General features: G+C 45.0%; 2 protein-coding genes across 11 annotated transcripts in view; both read right to left on the reverse strand.

The window, feature by feature from the left end:
* The window catches only part of DIXDC1 (DIX domain containing 1), a 79,332-nt gene extending 59,608 nt beyond the window's left edge, over nt 1-19,724 (reverse strand). For 2 of the 8 annotated variants that reach the window (XM_044929754.2, XM_044929752.2), the window contains exons 1-2: nt 17,797-17,888; nt 11,261-11,326 (exon numbers count right to left, since the gene is read on the reverse strand). Coding sequence is in view for 5 of the 8 variants with exons in the window: in XM_044929750.2 (XP_044785685.1) it covers nt 10,396-10,455 (60 nt within the window). In the remaining 3 variants the exon portion in view is untranslated. Of the gene's footprint in view, nt 1-10,395; nt 10,658-11,260; nt 11,327-11,965; nt 12,544-17,796; nt 17,889-19,473 lie in introns of those variants that run through there. The other 6 variants (XM_044929756.2, XM_044929753.2, XM_044929750.2 and 3 more) reach the window with 6 other exon arrangements.
* A 330-nt stretch (nt 19,725-20,054) lies between these two features.
* C16H11orf52 (chromosome 16 C11orf52 homolog) lies at nt 20,055-27,434 on the reverse strand. Of its 3 annotated transcripts, none has more exons than XM_025266899.3 (4): nt 27,276-27,434; nt 22,369-22,406; nt 21,122-21,201; nt 20,055-20,984 (listed from the first exon to the last, which is right to left on the reverse strand). In XM_025266899.3, exons 1-4 carry the CDS (start codon nt 27,305-27,307, stop codon nt 20,733-20,735), a joined length of 402 nt encoding a protein of 133 aa, XP_025122684.2. In that variant the 5' UTR covers nt 27,308-27,434; the 3' UTR covers nt 20,055-20,732. The 3 variants fall into 3 exon arrangements, with proteins under 3 accessions (XP_025122684.2, XP_045018934.1, XP_025122683.2); XM_045162999.1 differs by lacking the exon at nt 27,276-27,434 and adding an exon at nt 27,053-27,245; XM_025266898.3 differs by lacking the exon at nt 22,369-22,406 and having other exon boundaries at nt 27,276-27,421.
* Between the last annotated feature and the right edge of the window lie 322 nt (nt 27,435-27,756).

Genomic DNA, 27,756 nt, shown 5'->3' on the forward strand with positions numbered 1-27,756 from the left:
CCCCTAACCCCCATGTTGTTCAAGGGTCAAATATACAAATATTTACTCCCCCCTCCAACACTGATCAGAGATGTGGAACTATTATCACCGTATTACAGATGTGCAAACCAAGGTTCAGAGCAGCAATGAGCCCAGAGTCACAGGACAGGTAAGAACAAGGATCTCAACCCCATGCTGACTTCACATCCTGGGCTTTACAGCACTCCCCAAAATAAGTCGAACTACAAGAAGTTATTCAGCAGCAAAGAGAGTAGGGAGTTGGGGGAGGATACCAAAGGGAGAGAAGACGATGAAAATGCACTGAGTGCTTGTCCCTGTCGGCTGCTGAATGAGGCCCTCAATGTGCACCACCTCCTTTAATCCTCATATCCAGTCAATAAAGTTGATATTATCGGCCCCATATAGGAAAACTTGCTCCACATAACAGCGCTGGTAAGAGGTGAACATGGAATCTGAACCCGCTCCATCTTACTCTAAAGAATGTATTATTTCTATCATAGCAAAGCAAGCATACAGGGACTTCCCCGGTGGTCCACTGACTCTGCACTCCCAACGCAGAGGGCCTGGGTTTCATCTGTGGTCAGAGAGGGAAGTACATCCCACACACCGCAACTATGAGTTCACACGCCACAACTAAAGATTCCACATGCCGCAACAAGGATCAAAGATCTTGAGTGCCACAACTAAGGCCTGGTGCGGCCCAATAAATAAATAAATATTAAAAAGAAAAGAAAAGCACACAATGAGAGAAAAGGAAGGAATACTCAGTGCAGAGGCTGGGGTACATCAACATCAAAGGGACAAGTGAAGTGAGCAGCAAAAAAATTATTTGGGGGAGTTCCCTTGTGGCCTGGTGGTTAGAATTCCAGGCTTTCACTGCTGTGATGCAGGTTCTATCCCTGGTGGAGGAACTGAGATTCAGCAAAAAAAAAAAATTATTTTCAAACACGCAGTCAGAGGGAGAGGAGAAGAATCAGGAGAAAGTGTCATATGGGAATCCAAGACCAGAGAATGTCAGGACATTGACAAGAAGGTCAAATGCGGTAGAAAGTCAGACTGAGGACTGGAAAGCCCACTTCATTTAACATTTAAGAGGCTTTGGTGACCTTTCTGAGAACTGACATCAGAGCCGGGGCGGTGTGGGGTGAAAAGTCAGATGGCAGGGAGAAAAACATTAGGGAGCAGGAAAACAGAGACAGCAAGCGGGGGAGAGAGGGTATTCACTGGAGAGGATGGTGGGAAGGAATGAGGGGATTTCAGGATGAGAGGACACTTGCAGGCTGAGATGGGGGATTGGTGAAGGAGAAACAGATACAGAGGGACAGCAGGAATGATGCGGCGAGGTTTCAGAGGAGGGGAAGAGGCCTCTTCCTGCTCTGATGACGAGAGGCAGGAGTAGGGACCTCTGTGGGGAAGCAAAGAGGTGAAGAAGAGGGCTGTTGAAGGAGCTCAGATCCCACTGCCCCTCTACCCATGATGAAGTGGGCAGGTCTGTCTGTTGAGAGTGAAAGAGACAGGGAGAGCGAAGGCGGCTTCAGGAAAGGGACCCTGTGCAAAGCTGGAAAGAGCTAAAGGTTTGCTGGCCACACCAAGGACTCAGCTGGTGCTGGAAATCATAATTCTGTAATTGAGTCAATCCACTAGGTTATGTGATTTCCTCTGGAAGTGCTTAGCAGGCCTAGACCCTGAGTAGAAGCAGCCAGAAATAGGCTAATGCAGGACCAGAAATGGGGCTTCCCTGGTAGCTCAGCAGGTAAAAATCCGCCTGCAATTCAGGAGACTCCGGTTCAATTCCTGGTTCAGGAAGATCCCCTGGAGAAGGGATAGGCTACTCACTCCAGTATTCTTGCAGTTCCCTGGTGGTTCGGATGGTAAAGAATCCACCTGCAATGTGGGAGAGCTGGGTTCGATCCCTGGATTGGGAAGATCCTCTGGAGGAGGGCATGCAACCCACTCCAGTTTTCTTGCCTGGAGAATCCCCATGGACAGAGAAGCCTACAGTCCGTGGGGTCACAAAGAGCTAGACACGACTGAGCGACTAAGCATAGCACAGCACAGGACCAGAAATAGCCAGAGGAGAGGCAGCTCAACCAGGGCAAAGGCAGTGAGGACGGTGGTGGTGAGAGTGTGCGTGAATGGACTGATCATGGAATCTGCACCAGGGAGAAGAAACCAAAGGAAAGTTAGACACTGAGAAAGTGGAAAGGAGTAAGGAGAAGAGAAGTTGATGTGACCGAAAATAAGTTGAATGGGAATGTAAGAATGTGGAAATTGGGGCTTTGAGCGGACTGGAGTTTCAGAGTTTGAGACTTCAGGTTTAGGACAATTCTGTGGAATGAGTTTCCAGCATGTGGCTTCAGTATACGGCCTAAGTGAGGTGGCGCTGGATGGGGGACAATCATGGCAGTGGGGAATGTCAAGGGACCAGGAGGCTGGACCATCTTCATCGTGGACCCTGAAGTCAATCCAGGAGAACTGTAGATGGTAAGATGTTGAGGCTATCTACTATTCTGCCCAAATTCATATGATTTTAAAAATTGGTAAGCATGCCTTCAGTGAAATTATTGATTAAAAAAATTTCAGCTGAAGAAAAACCCTTGTCAGGTCATTACTATGACTCCTTGTTGATCTATTAAGTGGCATCTAACATAGAAATCAGAGATTCACAACGGAGTGGAGCGGTGCTTGTCCACAGGTTAAGGGTCACATTGACTTCAGGCCTCCACCCCTCCCTTTAAATCTAAGTTGGGAGCCAACCACTAAACTAAGCCTCGGTTTGTCTCTTCTTTAACTTGAAGATGCCTGGGTCACAAACAGCTGGACACAACTTAGCCGCTGAGCACCTTCGCACACACGCACGCACGCACCTGTACTTCTCACCCAGGGGCCAGGCAAGACTTCACTCTTGCTATGAGCACCTAGTGCTGGCTCTGGAACAAGCTGATTTGAAGGACAAAGTAGCAACTTGTGAGGACCAACGACGCTGCCCACTTTCCTTCCCCCACAACGATATCTGTCTTAAAAGAGGCCTGTGGTGCAAGCCCAGGCCCTGACTATTCCTGCTGCTTGCTTTACAACTGACTAGCGCTGTCCCTGCGGCAGAAGAAATAGCAGGTGCTTTCTGTAAGAGGCTGTTGCCCTTTGGGAGGTAGACTAGGAGTTTGAGTTTGAGTTTTCTCCTTTTTGCTTCATCACATTTTTCCAAAGTATAACTTCTTTGAAAATCAGATATGCAAAATAAGGAAAAGCAGGGCTTCTCTATTAGGGCTTGGGCAGGGGAGAAGGAATCCATAGGCCAGTTCATTCACTTTCCTTTTCCTCTACCTTCACCCACCCCTACTCAGACCCCCAGCTATCGGAAGTAACTCCTTAGGGATTCTTTCAGCAGGTAGGGGGTGGGGGAAACACTGGATTTTGTTTCCTTCTGGCATGGTCATTTTATGTCTATTATTCAGTGAAGACAAGATGCAACAGGTTCCAAAATATGAAAATATCTTGGTTATTAAGAAATACATCTTGAGCATGCCCCAAGGTCTTGATCTGTTTCCAACAACAGCTGGAGAAACACAGAAGGACCACAGTCAGGTTCAAATCAGGCCCCTGGGTATTGTAGCTCACAGTTCTTGGGGGTATCTGCCCAGCTCACAATGATACCTTCTCTAGAAACATCCCCCCTCTGCAAACACAGGGGTAGGCCCCAGGACCAGCTGGTCTCATGCAACCCCATTCACTGGCCACAGGTGATTGTCTGGATGAGTTGATTGGTTGAATCCAGTTAATTCCTGGAATTTTTTGATTTGGCATTTAGGAATAGAATCAGTCTTCTCTCTGACAAAGTTGTAAGATATAAAAGTTAGATGTTCCCATAAGCCATGGTGCCCACCTGAGAAAGGAAAGTCATTTGGAGTGAGAAGGAACAGGGCTACCCACAGAAAGAAGCAGAGATAAAGAGACAGAGAGCAGAGGGAGAGATCCTGCCAGTGTTTGAGTTCTTGATTTTCACTGTTTCTGAGAACCTGCCCCATTCTTGCCCTTTCTATGGTTTAGTTTTTCAGCCTTCCCTTGGACTCCACGAGTCAGTAAATTCCACTTTCTGTCTCTGCCAGTTCAAGATGGGTTCTTGACACTTAACAACCAAACTAATAAAGAAACCAACACAATCAAACAAAGTCAGTGACAGCAAAGATCTAATCTCAGTCCAGAATTAACACCTCTAACTTGTTCTGAGGGAGCTAGAAGGATGTCTGTATAATCCAGAAGTCTACAAAGACTGGGAGTTTTTATGACAACCTGAGTCAGGCCTCAGAAGGAGGAAAAGTAGACATAGCCAGACACAAAGAGGTGTGAGCAGGATTTTACCTTGATGACATTGGACTGCTCTAAAAGTTTTGAAAGCAGTGGTCACACCAAGGAATGGCTGGAGGTATCTCCGTTAGTTTCCTCCTGGTCACTCCAAGTAACAATGTGTTAAAACTCTTCCAGGATAGACAATCCTGTCCACATTCTTCCTTTGCACAAGAAGGCTTGACCTTGAAAGCTTTCTTGTCACCAAATGTAACTTTCCTTCTGTTTTCCTTTGGGAGCTGCACTTGCTTCCAAACAACTGTGTACATTCAGCCTCTGCTCTCTATCTCCTCTGAGCCTCTAGGTCAAAGAGAATTCCTACGGGGGGTTAGGCAGTTAGACTTGCAAAAGCACCGCCTGGGCTTCACTGGGAAGTCTGTGAGACCTAGTGTTCGCAGTGTAGAAACATCCAAGGTTTTGGCTCCCTGGCTCCCTGCTGGCAAGCAAGAAAGGCAAACACGAAAAGCAGAGGACTCTTGTGATGCACTGGAGACGGAGCTCAGGAGGAGACCTGAATGGCTCAGGAAGGAAATCAGCTCTGCCATGAAACCAGATACCTGTTCAGAACTCTGAGATCCTCCAGCTGCAGCAGAATGAGATGGGGGTGGAAAGGCTGCTGCAAAACTGAGAGGAAAGCAGGAGTTTGGAAATCTTGAGTTATTACTGGCCTAAATTCTGCCAGTAAAATAATGCAATATTATATTTCTTTCCTATTAACTCTTTCAGGCCTTTACTGAACCAGGAAAAGCTGTTCATTGAGCCTGGTGGGTAATTAGGTAAAAATAAAGTTCGTAAGTAAAAATATCACTAACCATCTTCTTCCCTGTACGGGCAGAGCTCTTGTTCAGAGCTTTGGTCAGCCCAGTGATCAAAGAATAATGTATCAGAAAGCAAAGAGCTGAAAACTTTCTGAAAGCGATCATCTGCTAACCTTATTTTAAGCCTCCCTGGTGGCTCAGTGGTAAAGAATCCACCTGCAATGCAGGAGATGAGGGTTCCATCCCTGGGTCCGGAAGATCCCCTGGAGGAGGGCATGGCAACCCACTCCAACATTCTTGCCTGGAGAATCCCATGGACAGAGGAGCCTGGCGGGCTACAGTCCATAGGGTCGAAAAAGGGGCACACAACTGAAGTGACTTAGCACGCACACATACAGTCTTATTTTAAAATTTCCAGGGGTCTTTCCTGGTGGTCCAGTGGCTAAGACTCCATACTCCCAATGCAGGGCGCCTAGGTTCAATCCCCAATCAGAGAACGAGATCCCACATGCCGCAACTAAAAGACTGTGCATGCCACAACTAAAATATCCAATGTGCCACAACAGAACAAATAAATACTTTTTTTAACAAAAATTAAAAAATAAAATTTCCATTTGTTATGGGTTCCACAAATACTTTGTTCCTTCACGAGTACACATTCCCAAGTAAGTGCTCAATAAATGCATGTGAATGGATGAATGATCACTGTATGATCTACGAGTGTTCCTTACCCTGGAAACAGGGCCTGGAGCCCACCATTAGGGCCTTTGGGATTGGTTCCCTACCCCCTTACCATATCTGATCACCAAAGGTTATGTCCATGACCACTCACATGGGGCCTGGTATGGAGATAACAAATAAGGAAATACACTCAGGAAAGCGTGTGAGTTGGAACCTTTAATAGATAACAAGAAAATACACTCAGGAGAGCGTGTGAGTTGGAACCTTTAGTTCTCACAGCCTAGGCAGCGAGGCCAGTCATGGCGGCTGACAACCATCCAGGGCTCCCCCGCCTCTCGGAACCGCCTGGGGGGGTGGCACCTGGCAAACAGCGCCCTGTCGCTGGCTCCACACGCCTGGCCAGGCCATCACTCACAGGGAGGAACATAAAACTGCCTGATAGCCTGCCGCCAGGGAGCATCTGTTTAGCTGGCACTGACTCCTGTGGGAACACAGCCAAGGAGCCTGGGCGAGGAGAGCAGAAATCAGTCAGGATAGAAGAAAGAAGGTTAGGGGGCATGGGGCTTGGTTACCCTGAAGACTTAACAGGCCTTTAATTTCTACAGCAAAGCACAGAGGAATTCATTGTGGAAATGACTGAGCGCCTCTGGCTGGCCCACACTGCAAATCCCGCTCCATGGAAGAAGGCACAGGGTGCTCAGGAGAGACAGCCCCGCAGTTGCTCCCCCTGCCGATTCCCTTCCTCACTGCTTCTGTGTCCCCATGAAGGCACTGCACCGCATAAAGGCTCTTCCTGTATGTCTCAGGGTCTGCTGGGCAGATGACTCTCCATGTGGGATGTAAATTTCTATTTTTCCAGTTGGAGGGAAACGTGTGGGAAACGTGTAGGAAAAGTCTTCCAAGTTGTCTGTTGAAAAGGTTAGGGCTCAGACAACTGACTTCCTGTCGACCAACATTGTAATAAATCATTCCCACAACTTCTAGTCTCTCAGGCCATGATGCTGCAGCCAGGCACAGGCTGGCTCTGCCTGACAAGCAAGATCTCTGTATCGTCACAATTTTCCCAAGGTTCCACTCTGGACACTTGCTCTATGTTCCCTGGCCTGTGAGCTCCGCTTAGTCATGGATTCTGTGTTATTTGCCATCCATTTCCAGAGCCTGGCACGGTGCCTGGCAAACACAGTAATTCATTGGATGTCTGTGGAATGAGTGCCTGTGTGCATGTTTACTAAACGAGCAGGAAAAGGAAAAAGTCTGGCCTCAGTGATCAGGTCAGTTGGTAAGTATTTGGTGCTTTTGATGATATCATTAAATAAAAGATATCTCTATGATCTCCCACAAGCACCACCTCTTTTATGATGCTTACCACATTAAACATCCCACGTGGTTCTTTTAGCACACCTATAAATCTCTCCCTATAAATTTCTTGGAAGCAGAGACGAGGTGTTTTGTCAATTATTTTATCCATCCTCTCAATAATGAACCCAATAATGAACAAAGCAGCTAAATGAATGAATGCCTACTGCCAAAACATACTATAGTCTCAGGTCTGTCAAAACCTTTCAACACAAACACCAAAGTCTTTTTTTTTTTTTTTAAAAAAGAAAGTTCAGCCCCTAGAAAAAACACTGTCAGAAATTCATGTTGGCACATGAATCAAAGACAACATTCATATGACAACATCAATACCAAGAGGCAGAGAAAACAAATAAATAGCTTTGAGGCAGAGGCAGAATGGGGAAATTGTGACCCACAGAAAGCCTGGCCAGGAGACACAGGAGACAGGGAATGACAGCCAGGGTGAGCCGCAGAGTGAGGCAGGAGCCAAAGCTTGTGGATAATTCACAATGCAGATCCGCCATGTCAGTCTAAGGCACTGTACGGACAGCTGTGACAGGGATCGATCCTGTGCAGAATTTGTTAGGTGTGTGGAGGCAAGGGCTTTCTTCACGGAAGGTGGTAGAAGAAAATTCTGTTGTGCATATTCAGGCAGGATGGCAATCAGACTGAGACCAGAGGCCAACCCTGTAGAAAGGGAAGCCTTGATTCAGAGGGCAGGGTTTTGCTGCTGCAGGGTTCCCTTATAATTAACCAATTAGGGCCACAGCTTCATTTCCTGTGGCAGTTTTCTCTGCCATAGAGAATGAGGTCACAGCCCTAACCACATAGACCTATAAAGCATCTGGGTGATAAAGAACAGCTTCAGATATGCTTGGCTCATTCCCAGGAGACGACTGGATACATACGTGGTATTCTTAGCTCCAGGGCGAAGACTTTCTCAGAGAAATTGAAATGTATTTTGACAACAGCTTTTAAGTCCCTCTTTACACCCTGATCATATGACTCTAACAGAAGGGACTGAACATTACTGGATTTATTAAGCAACCCAAGAGGCTGGAAAAGGTCAAACAGGGCCCATCAACTCTGAAATGACCAACTGTATCATTATTCAGTAGCACTACGTGTGCTACCATATGTGAAAAGCATTATTTAATGTATTACGTATATCAAAGAATTATTTAAACTATAAGGGATCAATGAGATTAAATGTATTACTATTAGTATTATTTACATAATGTCAATTTCTCAGAGAAAACTAAAGTACCTATTGGCTATCAGAGTTCAAATCTACTAAGGGAAGGGAATGGACTATACATTAGCCTGTGGCGGGGGTGGAGGGAAGCCTACAAGATGAGTAGAAAAATCCGTGTCAGAGGGAAAAGAGGTTATTACTGTATTCTTCTCAAGATGAATTAATTATAAAGTGGTCTGTTGTTCGCATGAAGACTCTTATTATCACCACAAAAAGAAAACTCTCCCACTCTGCTGTGCCCTTATATTTTCCAAGAATTGAATGCCATGGGACATTTATGGAAACACCAAAGCATGAAAAAGAAAAAAAAAAAAAAAAGACAGTCCAGCCTCTTGGTGTACCTGGCTCTTCAGCTGAAAGGTTTGGAGGTGAAATGAGCAGACGGCAAAGACTAGGACTCACTCTGTGCTGGTTTCCTCCCCCAATAAGACAGTGGAACCTGATCCCTGGGGGCTGACTTACAAAAATGGAAGGTCAGAAGAGGGCCTAAAGAGCTTCTGTGATCAAGACCAAGGCAGGCTCAGAGGCAGAGTGAAAAAAAGAGGAGCCAGGAATCCTGGAAGCACTCAAAGAGCTGGCTTCCTGGCTTGTCTGTGTTTCAGCTCAGACTGTACTTCATGGTTAATAACCCCCTTCCGTGTGTTCAGAGCATCTGATGCAAAGATGAGGACCTCTGCTGTGCAGGCGGGACACAAGCTCTGCCCTTCCGTGAAGGCTGCGACACCCCCCAGCCAAAGGAAAACTCTGACTCGGTTGGTTGGTTAGGTAGGGACAGCATCTGTGCAGTTTTCAAAACACTCTGCATCAGGAACAAGGCACAGGGGCCAGGACAGGGGGAAGGTTCTCAGACAGGTCAGGCTGCAGAGCTTCTTAATGAAAAACAGGAATTAAGGCAAGAGCCTGTAGTGCAGATGTAGAAAGAAAATGCTATGCACAAATTCATGACAATGGTTACTTCTGGGGAAAGCCAGGATGGCAGCGGTGGACCAGGCTCTCAGTCTTGCTTGTAATGTTCATATTTAAGAAGCAAATGTATTATTCATACGTTAACTGTTTAACAAAAAAAAAACTGGTTTTAAAAAAAACAACAACTGAAACTTAAAGAGTGGCATAAAGGGACGAGAAGGAGAGGCAGAAAGAAAAGGAGGGGAGGCGGAAAGGAAGAAAGACCGGACTAAGGGTCCAGCTCTGCTTGCAGGGGTCTCCCTGGATGCTGAGCTAAGGCAACCCAAGGGTGGGGTGCAGAAGCAACGGGGAGAGGCTCGCAGCAAATCCCAAGGGGCAACGGTCCTGAACCAGAAAGTCCTGGGTCACGAAAGAGAAGAAAAAGGAAACCTAACAAAATTCTGAGAGAAAACAAGTAAAGAGAGAGAGACTCCCCCTGCCAGCCCCAGCCCATACTGCCAGTCCGGCTGAGACCCAGTTTCCAACTCTCCACAGAAAGGAGCAAACACCACTCCCCCCACAGGAAATCTCTCCTCTCAGTCCTCTCTGCCAATCATGCCCGAGGGTGAGGAGAAATGCACTGTCCTAGGTTTAGAAAGAGATGCGAACATGAAGAGAGCACTTCCTGTGGACCACCCACTCGCCCTGCCCTCTCAAACTTTCTACCAAGGCAACTGCCACCCCGCCCCTCCCTCAGCTCACCCACTGAACCAGAAGGAGCACCTTTTCCTTATATTCACGGGCCTCCCTGGAGGTTTCCTTAAGGTGGACCCCGGGGAGCACGGAGACCACTTCTTCTGGAAGGAGAGGACCTCTGAAATCTGTGGTCCTGTCTTCTGGGCTCTGGCAAGCATTCGTGGAAGGTCACGGCCCAGCATAGCAGGGAGAAGTCGGCCCTTTTGATTTCACCAGGCTCGACAGGACCGTACCCACCACCTTGGCCTCCTTAGGGCTCTGTGGGGGGATTGTCTTTGGGTCCCGATGAAGATGGGGGCACAGGAGGACCCGTCCCGGAGATGAGGCGGGCGGCGCCAGGGCGAGGGGGCCGAGAGAGTGGGAGGAGCAGACGGTTACCTCGTTGAAGCCCTCCTGCAGGACGTCCAGTAAGCTCCCCCGGGTCAGGCAGGCTAGCATTGTTCCTGCCGGCCCCCGGGCGGGGTTTCCGGGCCGGCGGCCGCTGCCTCCTCCTCCCAGTGCACACAAAGCCTCTGGGCTCAGCTCATTGGGATGTCTGCGGAGTCCCGCATGCCACTTACTGGAAACCTAGACCCGGGCCAAACTAGCGGCCTCCACTGGGCATGCTCGCGCGGGGCTCGGCAGGAGGGGCCCGGGCGCTGCCGCGGTTCCTATAGAAACTGCTGGGCGCGCACCCGGCGGAGAGGCGCCGGCGGGGGTGGCCCCAGCCTGGTGTGCGTTAGGGAGAGCCCCGCGGCGCGCACACATGCACGCTCACACACCGGGCCGGGAGTGTGTGCGTACGCCGCAGACACACACACATACAGAGCAGGCCTGCAGCTGGGCGTGCCGGTGTGTGTGTGCGCGCCCCGAGACTACACAGGCACGAGCGCACACAAACATAAATACGCACTAACACACCGGCGGGCATGGCGGCGTGTGCATGCGCTCGCTAGTGGTCACACAGACGCACACGGCAGGTCTGCAGCCGGGAGTCCTGGAATCTGTGCGCGCCGCAAGTATACACGCGCGTGCGCGCGAACACACCCGCATTGACACACAAGCGGGCATGCCGGCGTGTGCATGCGCTACACACACACACACACACACACACACACACACATATGCCACCGTGTGAATGTGCCACACACAGATACACACATGCACGCGCGCCAGCGCGCGCTCTGGTAACTTGAGGCCTCAAATGCCCCACCACAAGGTGGGTAGGAAGGCGAGTGAATTATAAGATTCCGCCTCCACCCACCTCAGACTAGCCGAAAACTGCAACCTTTTTCCACCTGGGGCCTGAACAGTGAGGTCAGAAGGGGACCTAAAGAAGGGGAAACAGAAGGAAGAGACAAAAAGAAGATAGAGAGGCTTTAGTTATTGACGGTATTAAGATACATTTAATAAAATAATGGTAAATCAATCACAGGATAACAACAGATGCATCAAGGGTAAGCCAAGGGTGAACAAAGCTTTACCAAAAAAAAAAAACTTTCTTTCTTCTTCCTTTCTTTTTAAAATAAAGGATACAATGTAAAACCTGTATTTTAAATGGGTTTAAAATTAATTAAATGGGGTTTTAATGAAAATCACTGCAAAATCTCCTGGTGCTTTGGAAAGAGCTAGGTAAAAGCTTCCTCAAGTGAAACAGAACTCTTCCCTCTGTTTCTCATTACTCCAGTCAACCGTCTTATTTATTTTTAAAAATACGAGTCATCTGTACTCTCAGTGCACTGCTCTTGTCTCTATAGGAAAATTGGAAGCTTGAAAGAACACCCATATTATGTTACACCTCGTGATCCCAGATGAGGGGAAGGGTTTCCAGACTGTTAGGGCTCACAGAAGGTCAGACCTTGCCCCCGGGGACACAGCGGGGCAGTGACAGAGGCTGTGTGAGGAGCTAGAACTCTATCCTGGTGATTTTGCAAAAGGCCAGATTCCCTCCCCAAACCCTCATTAGTACCTTAGCAAGAAGTCAGTAATGGTTCTTATTGAATAATGGCCTCCTCCTCAGGTCACTAGAGAAGAAAATCCTTTTCGGAGCGGAACTAGCCTTATCTTGCCTGAAAGTCTAAAGCTGCTAAACACAAAGATGCTTCTGAGAAAAGACACCTCCTTCTGACCACAGCAAACAGGAAGTAGGAGTCAACGGAGGTGTTAAGTGACTGCTGCCGGCGAATGCTGTGGGTTCAATTCTGGCTAAGGCTGGGGGAAAAGCCATGACACCACATCAGACTGAACCTGAGCAGCCCACAAGTCAGCAGACCCATCCTTCGAGCTGGCGAATTTGGTTGCCAAGAACTCCCCTTGCCACCTTCACAGTTTATGGTGTAACACCCTCGGTTAAGTCACTGATGCAAATTAATGCAACAAGCCCCCTTTTTAAAGAGAAGTGTGAAATTTCCAAGAGCATAAAATTGTATGCAGCACATCTACATACATAGTGATGCGCAACCAAAACACCCAGCTGGTGGATCCCTGGCTGGAGGATACTGATTGGCTGACAGCCCATCGTGCTCTGGACGCCGCAAAAAATACTGAGACACTAGAGGCAGGTCCTGTGACAGTCATCTATGCCAAGAGGTCACTGTTTCTCCGAGGACAAGCTATTTATCAAAGTAGGACCTGTGAGCTCAGTGTTCCTGGGAAGAGATTTTTTAAATCGCTGAATTTTAAAGCTCCAAAAAAAGATCTCATCTGGCCCAACTCTCTCATCTCACAGATAAAGGAACCAAGGCTAGCACAGGTGCTCACGGTCATTTACCAAGTCAATGTGTGCTCAGTCGCTTCCAACTCTTTGGGACCCCATGGACTTTAGCCTGCCAGGTTCCTCTGTCCATGGGATTTTCCCGACAAGAATACTGGAGTGGGTTGCCATACCCTCCTCCAGGGAATCTTCCTGACTCAAGGATCAAAACCACATCTCCTGCATTGCAGGTGGATTCTTTACCTGCTGAGCCAACGGGTAGCAAGTCAATACAGGAACTAAAACCTGAAAAGTCCTCTGAGGCCCAGTCCTATGCTATTCACTGTCTGCTGGAGGAATTAGAGAAAATTGTGGTAAATAGACACACAATCTATTATAGAGCATGTGGTCCAAGATTACACTATTCCTTGGAAGCCTATAATAACACCAACCACATATCCCACAGCAATAGTGTCCAACAGATCTTTCTGTGATGGTGGCAATATTCCATGTCTGTGCCGTCCAATCCAGTGGCCGCTAACCACATGTGGCTAATGAGAACTTGAAAATGTGGCAAATGCAAGGGTGGAACCAAAATTTAAACAGCATTTAATATCAATTCATTTCTATTTAGGCAGTACAATTTCAAAATATTCTGTTCTACTGTCCCCACACAACTATTAGCATGTTCCCCAAATTATAATATGTTCACATATAGTCTGTCTCTCAGACTTGGAAAAAGCACAAAATTCTTGTTGGACCAGATAATCTCAATTTTTTTTTCTTTTTTCACTCAAGAGATATGTTCATCATACTTATTATCATGGTCTGACTTAGAAAGTGACCCAGGTAAAGAGTCAAGCTTTAGCTCTAAGCAACACTAACATTTCCTCTTCCTTCTGTCCTCTCCATCTCATCCCATTGTGATATCAACACAAGAGCTAGGAGGAAAGATGGGCTAATTCAACGACCTAGGAATAACTAGGACAATGAACTACATCCCGTGATGTCCGAACAAGGGAAAACTGCAAGCCAGTCCCAGTAGCTGGAACCACTCCCACCACTGCAGGCCTGTTATTCACTCTGCCTGGAGGAGAGGCAAAGAGTACAAGCAAGCTGCTTTCTGCATAGCTCTGCCATGCTGTCTCGTTTTTGAAATTATACCAAGCTTCCTCAGTCCTGCCTTACATCAACATTGAAGGCAATGGATAAACAACAAGCTCCCACTGTATAGTACAGGGAACTATAATCAGTAGCCTCTGATGCACCATATGGAAAAGAATAGGAAAAAGAATGTAGATATATGTATAACTGAATCACTTGCTGTACAGTAGAAATTAGCACATTATAAATCAACAATACTTGAATTAAATACAATTTTTCAAAAACCAATAAAGGCAGATACTTTCCTCACTAACGAAAACTTACCTGAGAATCTACCTACAACAGTATTAATAATAGCAAAACTGAGCTTTTACTATGTGCCAAGCCCTGTACTAAAACATTTACATACATTAGTTCAGCTGATGGTCACAGTTACCACTTTACACATACAGAAAGAGAGATCTGAAGGATAATTTGCCCCAATTCAACTACGAAGCAGTGAAACCAAAGTCCAGATTCTTAATCATTATGCAAAACTTTTATATGATGTTACAGCATAGAAGGAACTCACTATATGTTTTTAGTTGTATAAAAGAATGAGCCAATGGAGGAAACCCTAACAAACTCATTCATGACTTCTATTAATACAAACAATAACATGTTAGCCTAAGTAAGCTTTGAACCTTAAACAAAACTGTCATTTGCTAAAAATATTGACTGTGACTTCTCCCTGCGGAGAACTAAGAAGGGTGAAATTCACACGTATGTAAAATTTAACACATCTATTATGGGCAATCATTAATGACCATAAAGAAGCAGAAAGATAAGTCTGAATAAACAAACGGAGAACTAAGAAGTGTGAAATTCACACCTATGTAAAATTTAACAAATCTGTTATGGGCAATCATTAATGACTATAAAGAAGCAGAAAGATAAGTCTGAATAAACAGTTAAAATTGTCAATGGAAATATTCAAAATGACTCTGAAATAATTTCCTAATCTTTTTCTGTTTTCTCACATTAGCAAGTTCCTTGGCAGTAACATATGTTTACAATTTCTATTGCATATATCTTCAGAGACATCACCATAAATACATATACACAAAAGGGCTCATGTCTACCAGCAAAGTCCCAAACGTGTCCTGGCTCCTAAACTGCACCTCTTTATCCCCAGGCTTTTCTGCCAGTCTGCATCCCTTAATCTTCCTTAGACAACACATTCATCTTGCTGTTCAACTGCTTTAACATCTTCAAACACTGACTTCTGCTAGTGTGTCAGATATAAATCCCTCACGTCCAGCTTAAGGCCTCCCCCTCCTCACTGCCTATACTCACTTTGTCAGCTCCCCACGGTCTCATAGATTCACAAGGCTCATTTTCACCTCTATACCTTCATGACTATCACTTTGCCTAGAAGTTTCCACACTTCTGCCACTCAAATCTTCACGATGCGCAGTTCAAGTTCCACTTCTTCCTGGAAAACTCCTCTGACCACTCTTGATTTTGTTCAAATCAAGACAGAGCTGATCGTAATCTGTCCGGAACACTCACGTCCCAGATAACTCACGGTGCCTCCCTGCTCTTGTTTCAGGTCTCGGTCTAAATGTGTTGATCCTTTTGGCCTTTCCTGACCACTCTACATAAAATGATACCACCTTCTCATGTCAGCATTCCCAGACCTCTTTGCCTGTTTTGTTTTCCTAACATCCGTCACCAGCTTTGATACTCAGTTCAGTTTGATAATCAGTTCAGTTCAGTTCAGTCACTCAGTCGTGTCCGACTCTGCGACCCCATGAATTGCAGCACGCCAGGCCTCCCTGTCCATCAACAACTCCTGGAGTTCACTCAAACTCACGTCCATCAAGTCGGTGATGCCATCCAGCCATCTCATCCTCTGTCGTCCCCTTCTCCTCCTGCTCCCAATCCCTCCCAGCATCAGAGTCTTTTCCAATGAGTCAACTCTTTGCATGAGGTGGTCAAAGTACTGGAGTTTCATAGTTACTTGTTTATTGTCAGCCTCCCTTCTGCCCAGAACGTAAGCTCCGTGGGGGCAGGGAGTTTTGTATGTTTCGCTACTGATTTATGCCTAGAACCAAGAATATTTCATGGCGTATAGTATATGCTCAGTAAATACTGGCTTCTTCTCTTTAAAATCTAAAGTGATAGCATGCTCTTATACTATATCAGTTAGTATTTTATAGTTCATTTAGGAATGTGAATTTTTTGTCTCTTTCACTATATTTTGAAGATAAATATAAATAATTTCTAGTATCCTCCTATATTTTCCTCTCCTTCACTAATGCAGTCTTTCATTAAACATTCATTAAATGCATATGGAGCACCAGGTCCTATTCTTTGGCAAAAACTTCAAGAAGTTACAGTTACACATAAACACACGCACAGAGGCAAGAAACAAGACTGAAAGGAAGAATAGTAAAAGGAAGAATAGTAAAACAGAGAATCCAGTATTAATATATGGGGACAGAGTGTACAGAGCGATTGTGACAGACTTAGTGGGGAGAAAAAAGAAAAAAGAGACAGAACGGTGTGAGACTAGAGTAGGATGTTGCCAAAGTAATCACCAGATGCTAGTGCTTAATATAAACTGTACCGAAGAAGATATGCAAATATATCCTACACGCATTTAAAAAATTCACATTTTTAAAAGTTATTTGCCAGCTATCCTACGGGAAAAAAATTAGATTAAGACTAGCGCCATCTAGTGGATGTTTTGGATGTGACCCTAAGTTTTTCTCTTATTACACAAAAGACTTGTAAATGCCCACGTATCTCTGGTCTGCCACTCATAAAGCGTTAGGGTTGCTCATGACTAATTCCACTATTATGAAATAATCTTCCTCCAGGACCCTGGGTCTCACTGTAAGAAGTCGCCCCATTTCTAACAAGGACGTTCCTATCTCCCAACTGATGTCCCTCTGCTTCTGAAGAATGTATACAAAATCAAACACTGCAATTCCTCTTTTAAAAAGTAAGTTATTATTTAAAATGTCCACATCTTTTGACCTAGCATTCTACTTCTGGAACTCTATCCTAAGGGAAAAAAGTCTTAAATGAGAAAATCAGTTAGTTATTTACAATGTGGGGCTTCCCTGGTGGCTCAGTTTGTAAGGAATCCACCTCCAATGCAGGAGACCGGGGTTCGATCCCTGGGTTGGGAAGATCACCTGGAGAAGAGAATGGCAACCCACTCCAGTATTCTTGCCTGGAGAATCCCATGGACAGAGGAGCCAGGCGGGCTACAGTCCACGAGGTTGCAGAGTCAGACACGACTGAGCGACTAAGCACTGACACATTTACAACGCAGGGAGAGGAACCAACAAATCCAGCAACAAAGAGATGGTCAAGAAAATTACAGCTGTTATGATGAATACCAAACATTTGTATTCATATTCAAACAAACATTTTAGCAATTTCATGTTAATAAACATTAAGTCAAAAAAGCAAAAGGTGAAAACTATGAGCATATGATCTCAAATACGTAAATAATATATGTAGAAAAAAAGAACAGAGGAAAATATTCTAAAATAATAACAGGATTGCTTCTATATGGAAGGATTATGTTTTTTAAAGAAATGCACTATTTCCTAAATTCTCTATGATTCATGTACATTGTTTATATAATAAATGTTATTGAAATCTTTTAAACAACCCATATGTTCTGACTGCTGCAGCTATTAGTCACTAAGTTGCGTCCAACACTTTTGTGACCATGGACTGTAGCCCGCCAGGCTCCTCTGTCCATGGGACTTTTTGATTAATTGCTTGAAATTTTCAATCTCTGCCTGATTTTATTAATTCCAGAAAAAGATAATAATCAAGTGAGCCAGTCTTTCCACAAGAAGGGGAAGCTAGAAAAGAAAGCAAACATATTACAGTTTTGTTCCAGGATCTGAATCCTGATGGAGAAATCCCCCAGTTGTTGAGTTGTACTGAAATTCCATTAACGTCATCACACTTCTCTCAATAGAATGCCAGAAACTTACGGAGGGCTCTGCTGGCAGCAGGGAGTTACAGAGTCTCATAACCACTTGGGTACCCATCTTCAGAATCCCCAGAAGAACCAGATCAGAGCCACCTTAAGATAGAAAGGGAAAGATACGGGCAAAAATACAGGTCAGGAAAAAAAATTCCAAAAGTTAAACCTATGTAGAGGGGTCAGGTTCCTACTGCAGACTAACCCTCATTTAAGTCATCTGGAAGTATAAAAAAATAGGACCCCTGTTAGCAGGAAATCCAGCCCAAGATACCATAATTACAACAGAGCTATCCCAATGGCATTTTAAATACTAAACATTTAGGTTTTAATAGTAAAAAAGCAAAAACAAATGCTTCCCTATCATTAGTCAAGCAAGAATGCATTTTCCCTCTACCCTAAATGTATCACTCTGTTGACAGAAATAATCAATAAACAATCTATAATAAGAGTAGAAAGGAATTTTATTTGAGCCAACCTGAGGACTATAACCCAGAGATAGCCTCTCAAATAAATCTAAGCAACTGCTCTGGAGAAGCATGATTTTCAGCACAGTTTTAAATCTTGTTGGAACAAAGAACATCAAAGAAGTCAGAGATTCGTTCCTTCAAGTTTTCAAAAAAACAGATCAGCATGTACACAGGAAGTCGGTTTGGCCTTGGCACTTGGGAAGAGGATCTTATCATAGAAGAAGTAACAGCACTGGTGTCCCAGGAAGAGAGGCATTTAATCTTTATTTTTAACGTGCATGTTCTGTATTTCTAGTCAGTGCACCCTTTTCTATAACGATTAAAACAGATGTAAAATATATGTTTGATAAGCTGCAAGCAGGCTGTTTTAGTTAGCACAAAATTCAAGTTAAATCATCTATAAGTTGGAATGACTTTCTCAAACCTCAATATGTGAACATTTCCTCCATTAAGTCAAAAACCATAGGAAGGATTCTGAAGACAAAGAGGAGAAATAACCAGGAGCTCTGCTTCTGACTCACTTTTCCCTGCATCCTCAAGAATTCAGTTTTAACCTAGAATGGGAGCACTTATATTTCAAGGCAGACATTTTTATAAAGCACTTGAAGTTTAGAAAGGGCTATTACCTATATCAACTTTATTTGAAATAACCCTTGGAAATAGAGTTCATTTTATTATCCACAACTCATAACAGGTGAGTGGGTTGTTCTGCCGATCAGTAGCACAGGCGGGGTTCTAGCCACGTCTTCTGAATCCTCTCTGGAGGACACAGAAAATAATAGCGGTGATAATGATGATGACAGGAGCCAACGTTTGTCCACATACTATGAACTCTTCCGAGTGCTTTAAATTCCCACAAACACTCTAAGAAATTGACCCTATTATTTCTGACTTTTTTTTTTTTTTTCCGCTGCCATTCCATTTTTCAATACTCTATCCATTTTAAGAAAGCTTTCCTCCCAGGAACAAAGCCAGGGCCCGCGGTATTTGGGGAGAATGGTGTACAGCTTGAGAAAGGGAAGTCTTCAAGCTCTGAAAGTATGACTCAAGGACAGCACTCTTAAGAACCTGCAAAAGCTCTGAGAGGGTTTGGAATCTGAAACTTCCACCTCCTTCCCACCACACCCTCACCCCTCCGTTTGCCCCCAGTTCTGATCTGGGAAGTTTAACCGGTGATGATAATACTTTCCAGCTACACACCACCTTTCAGCACCTACCTTTTAAATCGTCGATGTGTCTGGTTCCGCATCTCCGTCCCCAGCCTTTCTGAGAACCACCTCCTCCTGCTGTAGTGTCGCCTCTGCGTGCCCGTTGCCATGGCGACGGCAGAGCCCGGCCTGGACCGATCCGCCTCCAGCGGGCGGGAGCCAGCCTTCGTCCTCCCGGGCTCCGCCCCCTACGGACCTGACCCCGCCCCCTGCTTGTCCAGACCCGCCTCCTAATGGCCCAGAGCGCATTGCCTGCCAGCCTTCACCACGCCTCCTGCCGGCCAGGCCCCGCCTCCTGAGGGCCAGAACTCCGCCCCTTGCCCGTCTAGACCAGCCTCTTGCTGGCTCGGACCCCGCCTCCTGATTCCCAGAACCCTGCCCCTGCCTACTCGACCCACCTCTTACCGGCCCAGACCCCGCCCCGGAGCTCCGCCTTCGCAGCTGGGAAGCAGCCTTCAGTGCTTGCCAACCGCACCCGGGGGGCTCTGCTTCTGTAGCAGCCGGTAGGGTGTTGGAAAGTGGTTGGTCTTCCTTACCGCCCTGAGGCTGAATGAGAGCTCGCAGACTTCCACCCAAGAAAACGCACCAACCAGGTTCCTTATGCGATTTATTGATCCTAACGGCTCCGCATCCCTGAGAGAAAACAGTCCAGCTTAAGGGGAAGTTTCTGGGCCTCGCAGTGCTGTCGACATCAGTGACTTGACGTCCTTGCAATCGATGGTCCGAAAACGCTTGCTCCATACTTCAGTCCCTGCCCTCACTTGTTTGTGTAGGGTCTGGACCCTTTTGACCCAGCCTCTGAGGAATTTGCCCAACCCAGATCTAGGAGCTGTGTACAAAAGCTCTGAATGCTTCCCAGAGCATCTCTTCTTCAGCTTTGGAGCTGAAGGTGTATAGAAGGGACACCATCAAATGAACTCCAATAAAGTCAGCTCAAGTGCAAGTGCTTCAAGGGTAACCTGTTCTTTCTGCACTTTCCCAGAGGCCAGGAGCAAAGATAGGGGTCAAAACCCCACCTTCTTGCACACTCAACCTAGTGCCCTCATTCTGTACAACTCCATCCACTCCCAAGTAACTCAAATATGACCCTAAGCTAATGGTGGCAAATAAGAGATAGTCCGAGGCAGAGCACAGGACTGGGAGTTTGCAATTCCAGGGTCTCTGGAGTTCTTTAACCCTAAAAGGTGTCCACTGTTCCTAGGCCGCCAGCCAGTCCCCCGAAGCCGTAGTGATCAAATGATGCCAACAGGTACCTCCCCCATCAGGGCTCACACAAGGGTCCCGTTCTTGCTGTCATAGCGAGGTGTGACCTGGGGGAAGCGAAGGGTCGCATACTCTGTAGCATTTTTTAACTGCAGGTGCTTCACCTCCTGGACAGAGCGTGGCTGGGGAAGTCTGTACAGTTGAATGTCTGCATAATACAAGCTGCCCTCCTCCGACCTGAGGCTTTGACGACTCCTCTCCTGAGACACAGGCTGCCTTAACACCTGCTCGTACGTGTGTCCCATTGTGTCGTGGTCCTGAGAGGAACGAACAGCATTAAGGGAGGTTCTTGGCTTGGTTGCTCCCTTTCCCCCTCTGTCTCAGGCTGGACAAGCTGAGTCCTGGGGTGCCAGGTCTGAACGGTCTCCTAGGAGGGACCAAGGCTTGTCATTACCTTCGTGTCATTCAGTTGCCGCCACCACTCATGCTGCGGCTGCTGCCGCTGCCGCCTCACTGTTCGTCTTGCTTGGCTCCCTGAGAGGAAGAAATCCGACTTTAATCCGCTTTCTCTTCTGTCTCTATTGAAATTGCCCTCTTCAAATCTCTGTTAAACTATGACGGTGGGCTTCTGACTAATCTCCGTGACTCTCCTCTCATCTCTCACTTCCACCATTCCCACATCCAAACTCCTTAGCAGAGTATACAACCTGGCCCTTTTACGATCTGCCAATAATACCTTCCATCCTTATGTTTCAGCGGCCCCTAACATAATTTTACAATTTTATGTTGGGACTTCCCTAATGGTCCAGTGGTTAAGAATCCGCCTTCCAATGAAGGGAATACAGGTTCAATCTCTAGTCAGGGAACTAAGATCCCCACATGCCAGAGGAGCAGCTAAACCCATGTGCCATAACACAGTCCTCGCACCGCAACAAAGACCCAGCACAGCCAAAATAAAGTAAAAACAAAAAACCCCAAAACAATTATATATTGAGAGCCCACGGTATGCCAGGCTCTGTGTCCGCATTCTGGGGATAGAAGGATGAGTTGGCTGTTTTCTCCACTGCAGGGAGCTTGCAGTCGACTAGGGGAGACCAAAGTATACAGACTATTACAGTGCAATGTGGTAAGAGCTCAGCTTCAGCAAACATTTGATCACTTTTCATAAAGTCATTCTCTTCTCTCTCTTCCTGTTTCTGCACGCTTCCTGCTTCTCTTCCACCTTATAAACTTGCTATTATTCCTTCAATATGGGTGTTTTCCCGCCTTCTGTAACAGCCTGAGTGTGGTGCTGTTGGGAGCACTGGTGCATGGCAATATGATTCTTTGTTTATGTGTATCTCTCTCTCAAACTTGATTTTCAGCTCTTCTAGGGCCAGACCTCGGTGTACCCTTCCCCTCATGCTTGTCTGCCTCCTCCACATCCTGCAGAGTGCTCCACATACACTATAAGTGTTCTGTAAATTTTTGCTGGATGAATGAAAGAATGAACAACCAACCTCGCCATTCTGAGATAATGGAAAGGATGACGTTCAGAGTTTCAGAGGTGGTCTGGAACACAGTAACCTAAAGATCTCTTTGGTGGACTATCTCCTTTTAGCCTTGCTCCACCTTACACCCTTTCTTAAGACACTGGTTCTATTATTCTGTTTTCTCTAATTTGCACTCCCCCCAGCACTCCCCACCCCCAACTCCCATTACCTATTTTCTTCTTCCTCTGTAAAGTTGATGTACAGCTCCTGTGAAAGGAAAAACAGATCGCCAATGTGTAAGAACCTGGCCTCTGTCTTCCCTCCTGCATCCTTTGCTCTGTGGTCTCCTTAACATTCTGGTGGGATGACTTTCCCTCACCTCCCTCTAACAAAGATTCACCCTGAGCCAGCCCCAAAGCATTTCTCAAGGGTAGCACACCTCTCCCAAGGGGATGGTTCTGGAAGGTGGAGTGGTACAACTGACACAACCAAACCCAAAATATAGCCCCAGGCAAGCAGGCGCTACATGCCGGGGATGTAGTTGGGTTGAGGGCTATTCTGGGATTGTCTAACAGGCTAATCCCAGCAGAGGGTAAGGGAATCCTGCCAAATAAGGGGATATTCCTGGATTCAGAGACCCTCTTGCTTTTCCTTTCGCTTCTTTTTTTCAGGGTCTGTCAACCCAGGATTCTTATCCTGGGAGTCACAGAAGCTGCCACAACCAGGGTTGACTAATTAAGCCTCCACAAAGCCCTTTCCTGACAGGTGACCTCCATCCCTGCTTCTTTGTCCTTGTTTCTTATTAACAGAGAGAGAAGTTTAACCTTTGACGTCCACAGCCCAGGAAGCTCTGAATTTGGTGAGTGACTCAGCTACACTGCCTTCCCTGCAGGACAGCTCTCTTATACTTATTTCTGAGCCCCTAGGGTCCCTGCTGGAGCCAGCATGTCTACATGATTGTCAACTGTTTGATGGCCAGAGAACAACACTTGTCTGAGGAAATAGGCTGAATACTTCGTAGCTTACTCCGGATGCTTTTTCTTGCTAGTACATTTCCAGCTCTCACCAGAGCCAACTCTATTTGTCTGACTTCTGTCTCCCCAAGGAAGTTTCCTTCTTTAGCTAATTAAAAAGAAAGGGGGAAGAGGACTCCTAAATCATGTTCATTTTACGACTGTAGAAAACTTAGGATTTTTCCACACATATCTGACAGAGGTTCGTGTTTTGGTTTGATTTTTGGTTTTAATGCAGCTTGCTGAGTTGAGAGCAGTTAGTCTCCATCCAAACTCTACAGGTGGTTCAGAAAAAAAAGCTTTGAAACTATTTCTGGGTCTGTCTACTTCCTCTTCTGCCACTTCAGCTCTTCCTTTCTCTTACCATTGCATAAGCATAGCCTAATCCTAGCCTCTAAGTCCTTGCCCCTGGTCACTACTCTCTTCCTACTTACTTCTACTTAAACGGATAAAGAAAATAATAATTCTAAAATAAGATCCACTTGGGTGACTCAGATTTAGTGAGCAGAGCCTGTTCCCAAGTTGGATGTTGCACAATGCCGGGACATGAACCCAGATGGAATATTCAGTTAGACTCGTGGGTGATAGGATTTTATTTTTAGCTCAGAATTAAGGAAACCAAATGAGTACTCTCCTATATTGGTAGTAAGAATAAAAATTGGTGCAATTTTTCTAGAATGCACTTGGCAATAAGTATGAGAGGCCTTAAACATAAATGTATGTAACCACTGATGTAGCAGTTCTAACCTATAATCAGGTGCATATATGGATATTTATTATAGCATTATTTATAATTTCAAAAAATAGGAAATATTCAACATTGGGAACTAACTAAATAAATGGCATCTGCAATCAATGGAATATCATACATCAATTTAAGAAAGATGTTGGAAGAACACCTAATAGCATGGAAATTTTTCCTCTTTATGAAGATAATAAAAAGCTAATACGTGTTGGAATAAAAACTATGCATATAAAAATTTTAAAAGGATTACATGGAAATACACTGAAATATTCCTGTCATCTCTGGGTGCTTATATTTATGGTTGTTTCTTTTTTTTTTTTCTTTAGCCATGGACTTTATTGTTTGAATATTTGCAATTATTATTCTATACACAAATGTTAATTTCTTACAAAACTCTGTATTCCATATTGCTAGGTCACTTCACTCTTCATTTTATGTCACATTTCCATCAAGAACTATTTCCCCAAATCACCATCTGCCTGATTGTGTGTTGTTGTTGTTCAGTTGCTAAGTTGTGTACGACTCTGCGATGCCAGACACTAGTTCACCAGGCTCATCTGTCCATGAGATTTTCCAGGCAAGAATACTGGAGTGGGTTGTGGTTGTTTCTTACTTTCTGCTCTTTGGTATTTTCCAAATGTTCTACAATGAATATGTATTACTTTTGTAATCAGAAAAAAAATTTCTATAAAAGTCTTTTCAATTGTCATAGTGCCTTTAAGTTTCTGGAAGTTTGAAAAATAGAGAAGTTTGAGAAATAGAGAAGAACAATATTTATCCAATCCTACTAATATTCAAGAGGAAAAAATATATATCTTGGTTAGTTATCTGGTGTAGTGTTTCTAGCCAGGCTCTAGATTTAGATTGACAGTATCAGACTAGGTCTATGGTCTTTAGCAAGTTTTCTACTTCATGAGGCTTCCATTTTCATTTTATTTATTTAAAAAAAATTTTTGACTGTGCCACATGGCATGCAGGATCTTAGTTCCCTGACCAAAGAACAATCCCATATCCCCTGCAATACAAGCAAGGAGTTGTAACCACTGGACTGCCACAGAAGTCCCTCCATTTTCTTATTAATTAAATGAAGATAATAATAGAAATTAAACCTCATGAAAGTGAAGTTGCTCAGTCATGTCCAACTCTTTGCAACCCCGTGGACTGTAGCCCACCAAGCTCCTCCGTCCATGGGATTCTCCAGGCAAGAATACTGGAGTGTGTTGCCATTTCCTTCTCCAGGGGATCTTTCTGACCCAGGGATTTAACCCAGGTCTCCGCATTGCAGACAGATGCTTTAACCTCTGAGCCACCAGGGAAGCCCTTAAACCTCATGGCATTACTGTAAAAATTAAATTAAAAAATAGATGTAAAATACTCAGCTAAGTGGCTGGTATATAATGAGCAATGGTCAAAGCTGACTACTCTGACTACCATCATCAGAGGAAGAAATAACCAAACATGAAGGATATGAAAACTTGGGAAAAAAGGGAGTGAAAGACACTTTACACCCCCTCCTCTGGGATTTTTTATGTTTCTAGATGTCTTATGTCTATAGGATATTTCAGAGTTGTAAAGTGCTTCACTTGTTTTTTCAATCCTGACAATATTCTGGAAAATTATTTGTTCTTGTTTTATAAATGAGCCAACTAGGGACCTAAAACTTTGGTATCTTACTCAAGAAGGCAGGGACCAAATTTCTTATTTTTACTTTGCCTTCTGACTCTATCATTATGGCTGGTACACATAGGTGTTCAAAAAATATCTGTTTAACAAGTGAATGGATACATGAATGAATAGTAGCAACAGAACATGAATCCAATGTGCTTTTCAATGTACCTCACCTATCTCTCTAAACATGATACTTTATTCAGAAACAGGATACCCTCAAGACAGATGCAGGCCTGGAATAGTATAGAAGAAAGAGGTGGACAGGATAAAACCAGGTCCAGTGGGTTATAGTGTTAAAAAGAAATAACAGGCCTTGAAGGGTGTGGCTTGTGCTGAGCTCACATCATCAAACCATGGCTTGATACCTAGCCTAACTGGAGTTTCAACCTTCCCCGGGAACATAGTCTTATATGCTCAGTTTGGAATTATCTGGTCAGCACCAGTGGGGTAGTCTGTCACATAGACTTTTTCCATTGCCCAGAGGAAAATGAGGTCATCTGCTCTTCTCTGACCCCTCCCTCTTCTGCCTATGAAAGCCTTCCATTTTGTACAGATTCTCAGAGCTCCTTTCTACTCGCTAGATAAGATGCTACCTCTTCATGAGCCCTTCAATAAAGTCAATTAAATTTTGAAAATTTACTTCGCTAAACTTTTGCTGTTTAACAACAGTGATGATAATACTAGAAAAGAACAATAAAGACAAATCATTTATTTTGAGGTTTTGCCATATTATCTGCTCTTCAAGTCTGTGATCTAAACAACATAAGTAGTGTTATCTAGTGTTACCTACATTATATATGAGGAAGAAGAGAAGTCACAGGATTTGCCTAAGGTCACACAGCAAACAAATGTTAAAGTTATATTCCAATATTCCTTAGATATTCTCCTTCTCACTTCTACCCTTTAAAATAAATATTTCTCACAGAGCAAACAAATGTGAAAGTTATATTCAAACCATTCCATGGATATTCTCCTTCTCCTCACTTCTTACCCTTTTAAATAAACATTTCTCCAGTTGATTTACTTGATTGTGGAGATGGTATTATGTAGTGGTTAAAAGTATGGGCTTTGAGGGACTTCCCTGGCGGTCCAGTGGTTGACTCCATGCTTCCGATGCAGGGGGCGAGAATGCCATCCCTGGTTGGGAGACTAAGATCACACATGCTGTATGGTATAGACCAAAAAAAAAAAAAAAAAAAGTAGGGGCTTTGAAGTCAGACAGGTCTGGGTTGGAATCTTGGTTTATTTGCTTACTAGCCATGTGACCGCAGACAAATTAGTTAACTTCTCTGAGCCTTAGCTTCTTAGCTGTAAAACAGAAGGGGTAAGGGGACCTCCCTCCAAATTGTTGGGAAAATTAAAGGAGATTATTAAGTGCCTGGAACATAATAAGTTCTCAAGTTATTACCATTATCTGGGGGAGAAAGGAAGAGAATAAAGGGAACGAGGAGGAAGAGGAAGACAAACAGAAGAAAACATCGATTCACCATTCCATTTCTGTCCTCGTCATTTGGCAGGCAGCTGCCTTGGCTGTGGTTTTGAGGTTTCCTGAAAGGAGGGGGCAGAGAATGGGGTGCTGCTCCTGGGGGTGCCAGGTGAAGAAGGTGACAGTGGGAGTTGGCAGAGCACTACCCGCAGGCTTTCTCTTATCCTTGGGGCCTCTGGGTCCACCAGCAGAGACCTTGCCCTCTGACCTTTCCCCCTACTCACCAGCTTCTCCCACAGCAGAGCTGGTTTCCCATGGTGCTCTGTCTCCCGGGGAGCCCGGCTCTTTTTCCACCGAAAGAGGCTTGTGCATTTCCTGGTTCCCGGTTCAGCTTTCAGCAGCAGCTCCCGGGGACTCTCTGCCAGTGTCAGATTTCAACCTAACAGGTTGGACTTTGGAAGCCACCTGCTGGAAAGATTCCCAGGTGACTGCTTCCAGCCAGAGGGTAAAGGAACACACACGAGGTCCAGGTGAGAGCGATCTCACCTTCGGGATTTGGAGCTGCTTTGAGAAGTGTCAACTCTGAGTCTCAAGCTTCAGTAAAAAGAAACCTGAGATAGAAAAGGGTTCTGGGTTTCCTTAGGAAATGTCTCTCTACTACATCACACTGTCATTGAAATATATCCTCTATAATAAAAGTCTTACCTATGTGTCCCCAGCACTACTCAGGTTTAATTGTGTTTCACTTTGATGGTTACTGGTATC

The sequence above is a fragment of the Bubalus bubalis genome, chromosome 16 (assembly GCF_019923935.1).
Source record: "Bubalus bubalis isolate 160015118507 breed Murrah chromosome 16, NDDB_SH_1, whole genome shotgun sequence".
NCBI classification, from domain to species: Eukaryota; Metazoa; Chordata; class Mammalia; order Artiodactyla; family Bovidae; genus Bubalus; species Bubalus bubalis.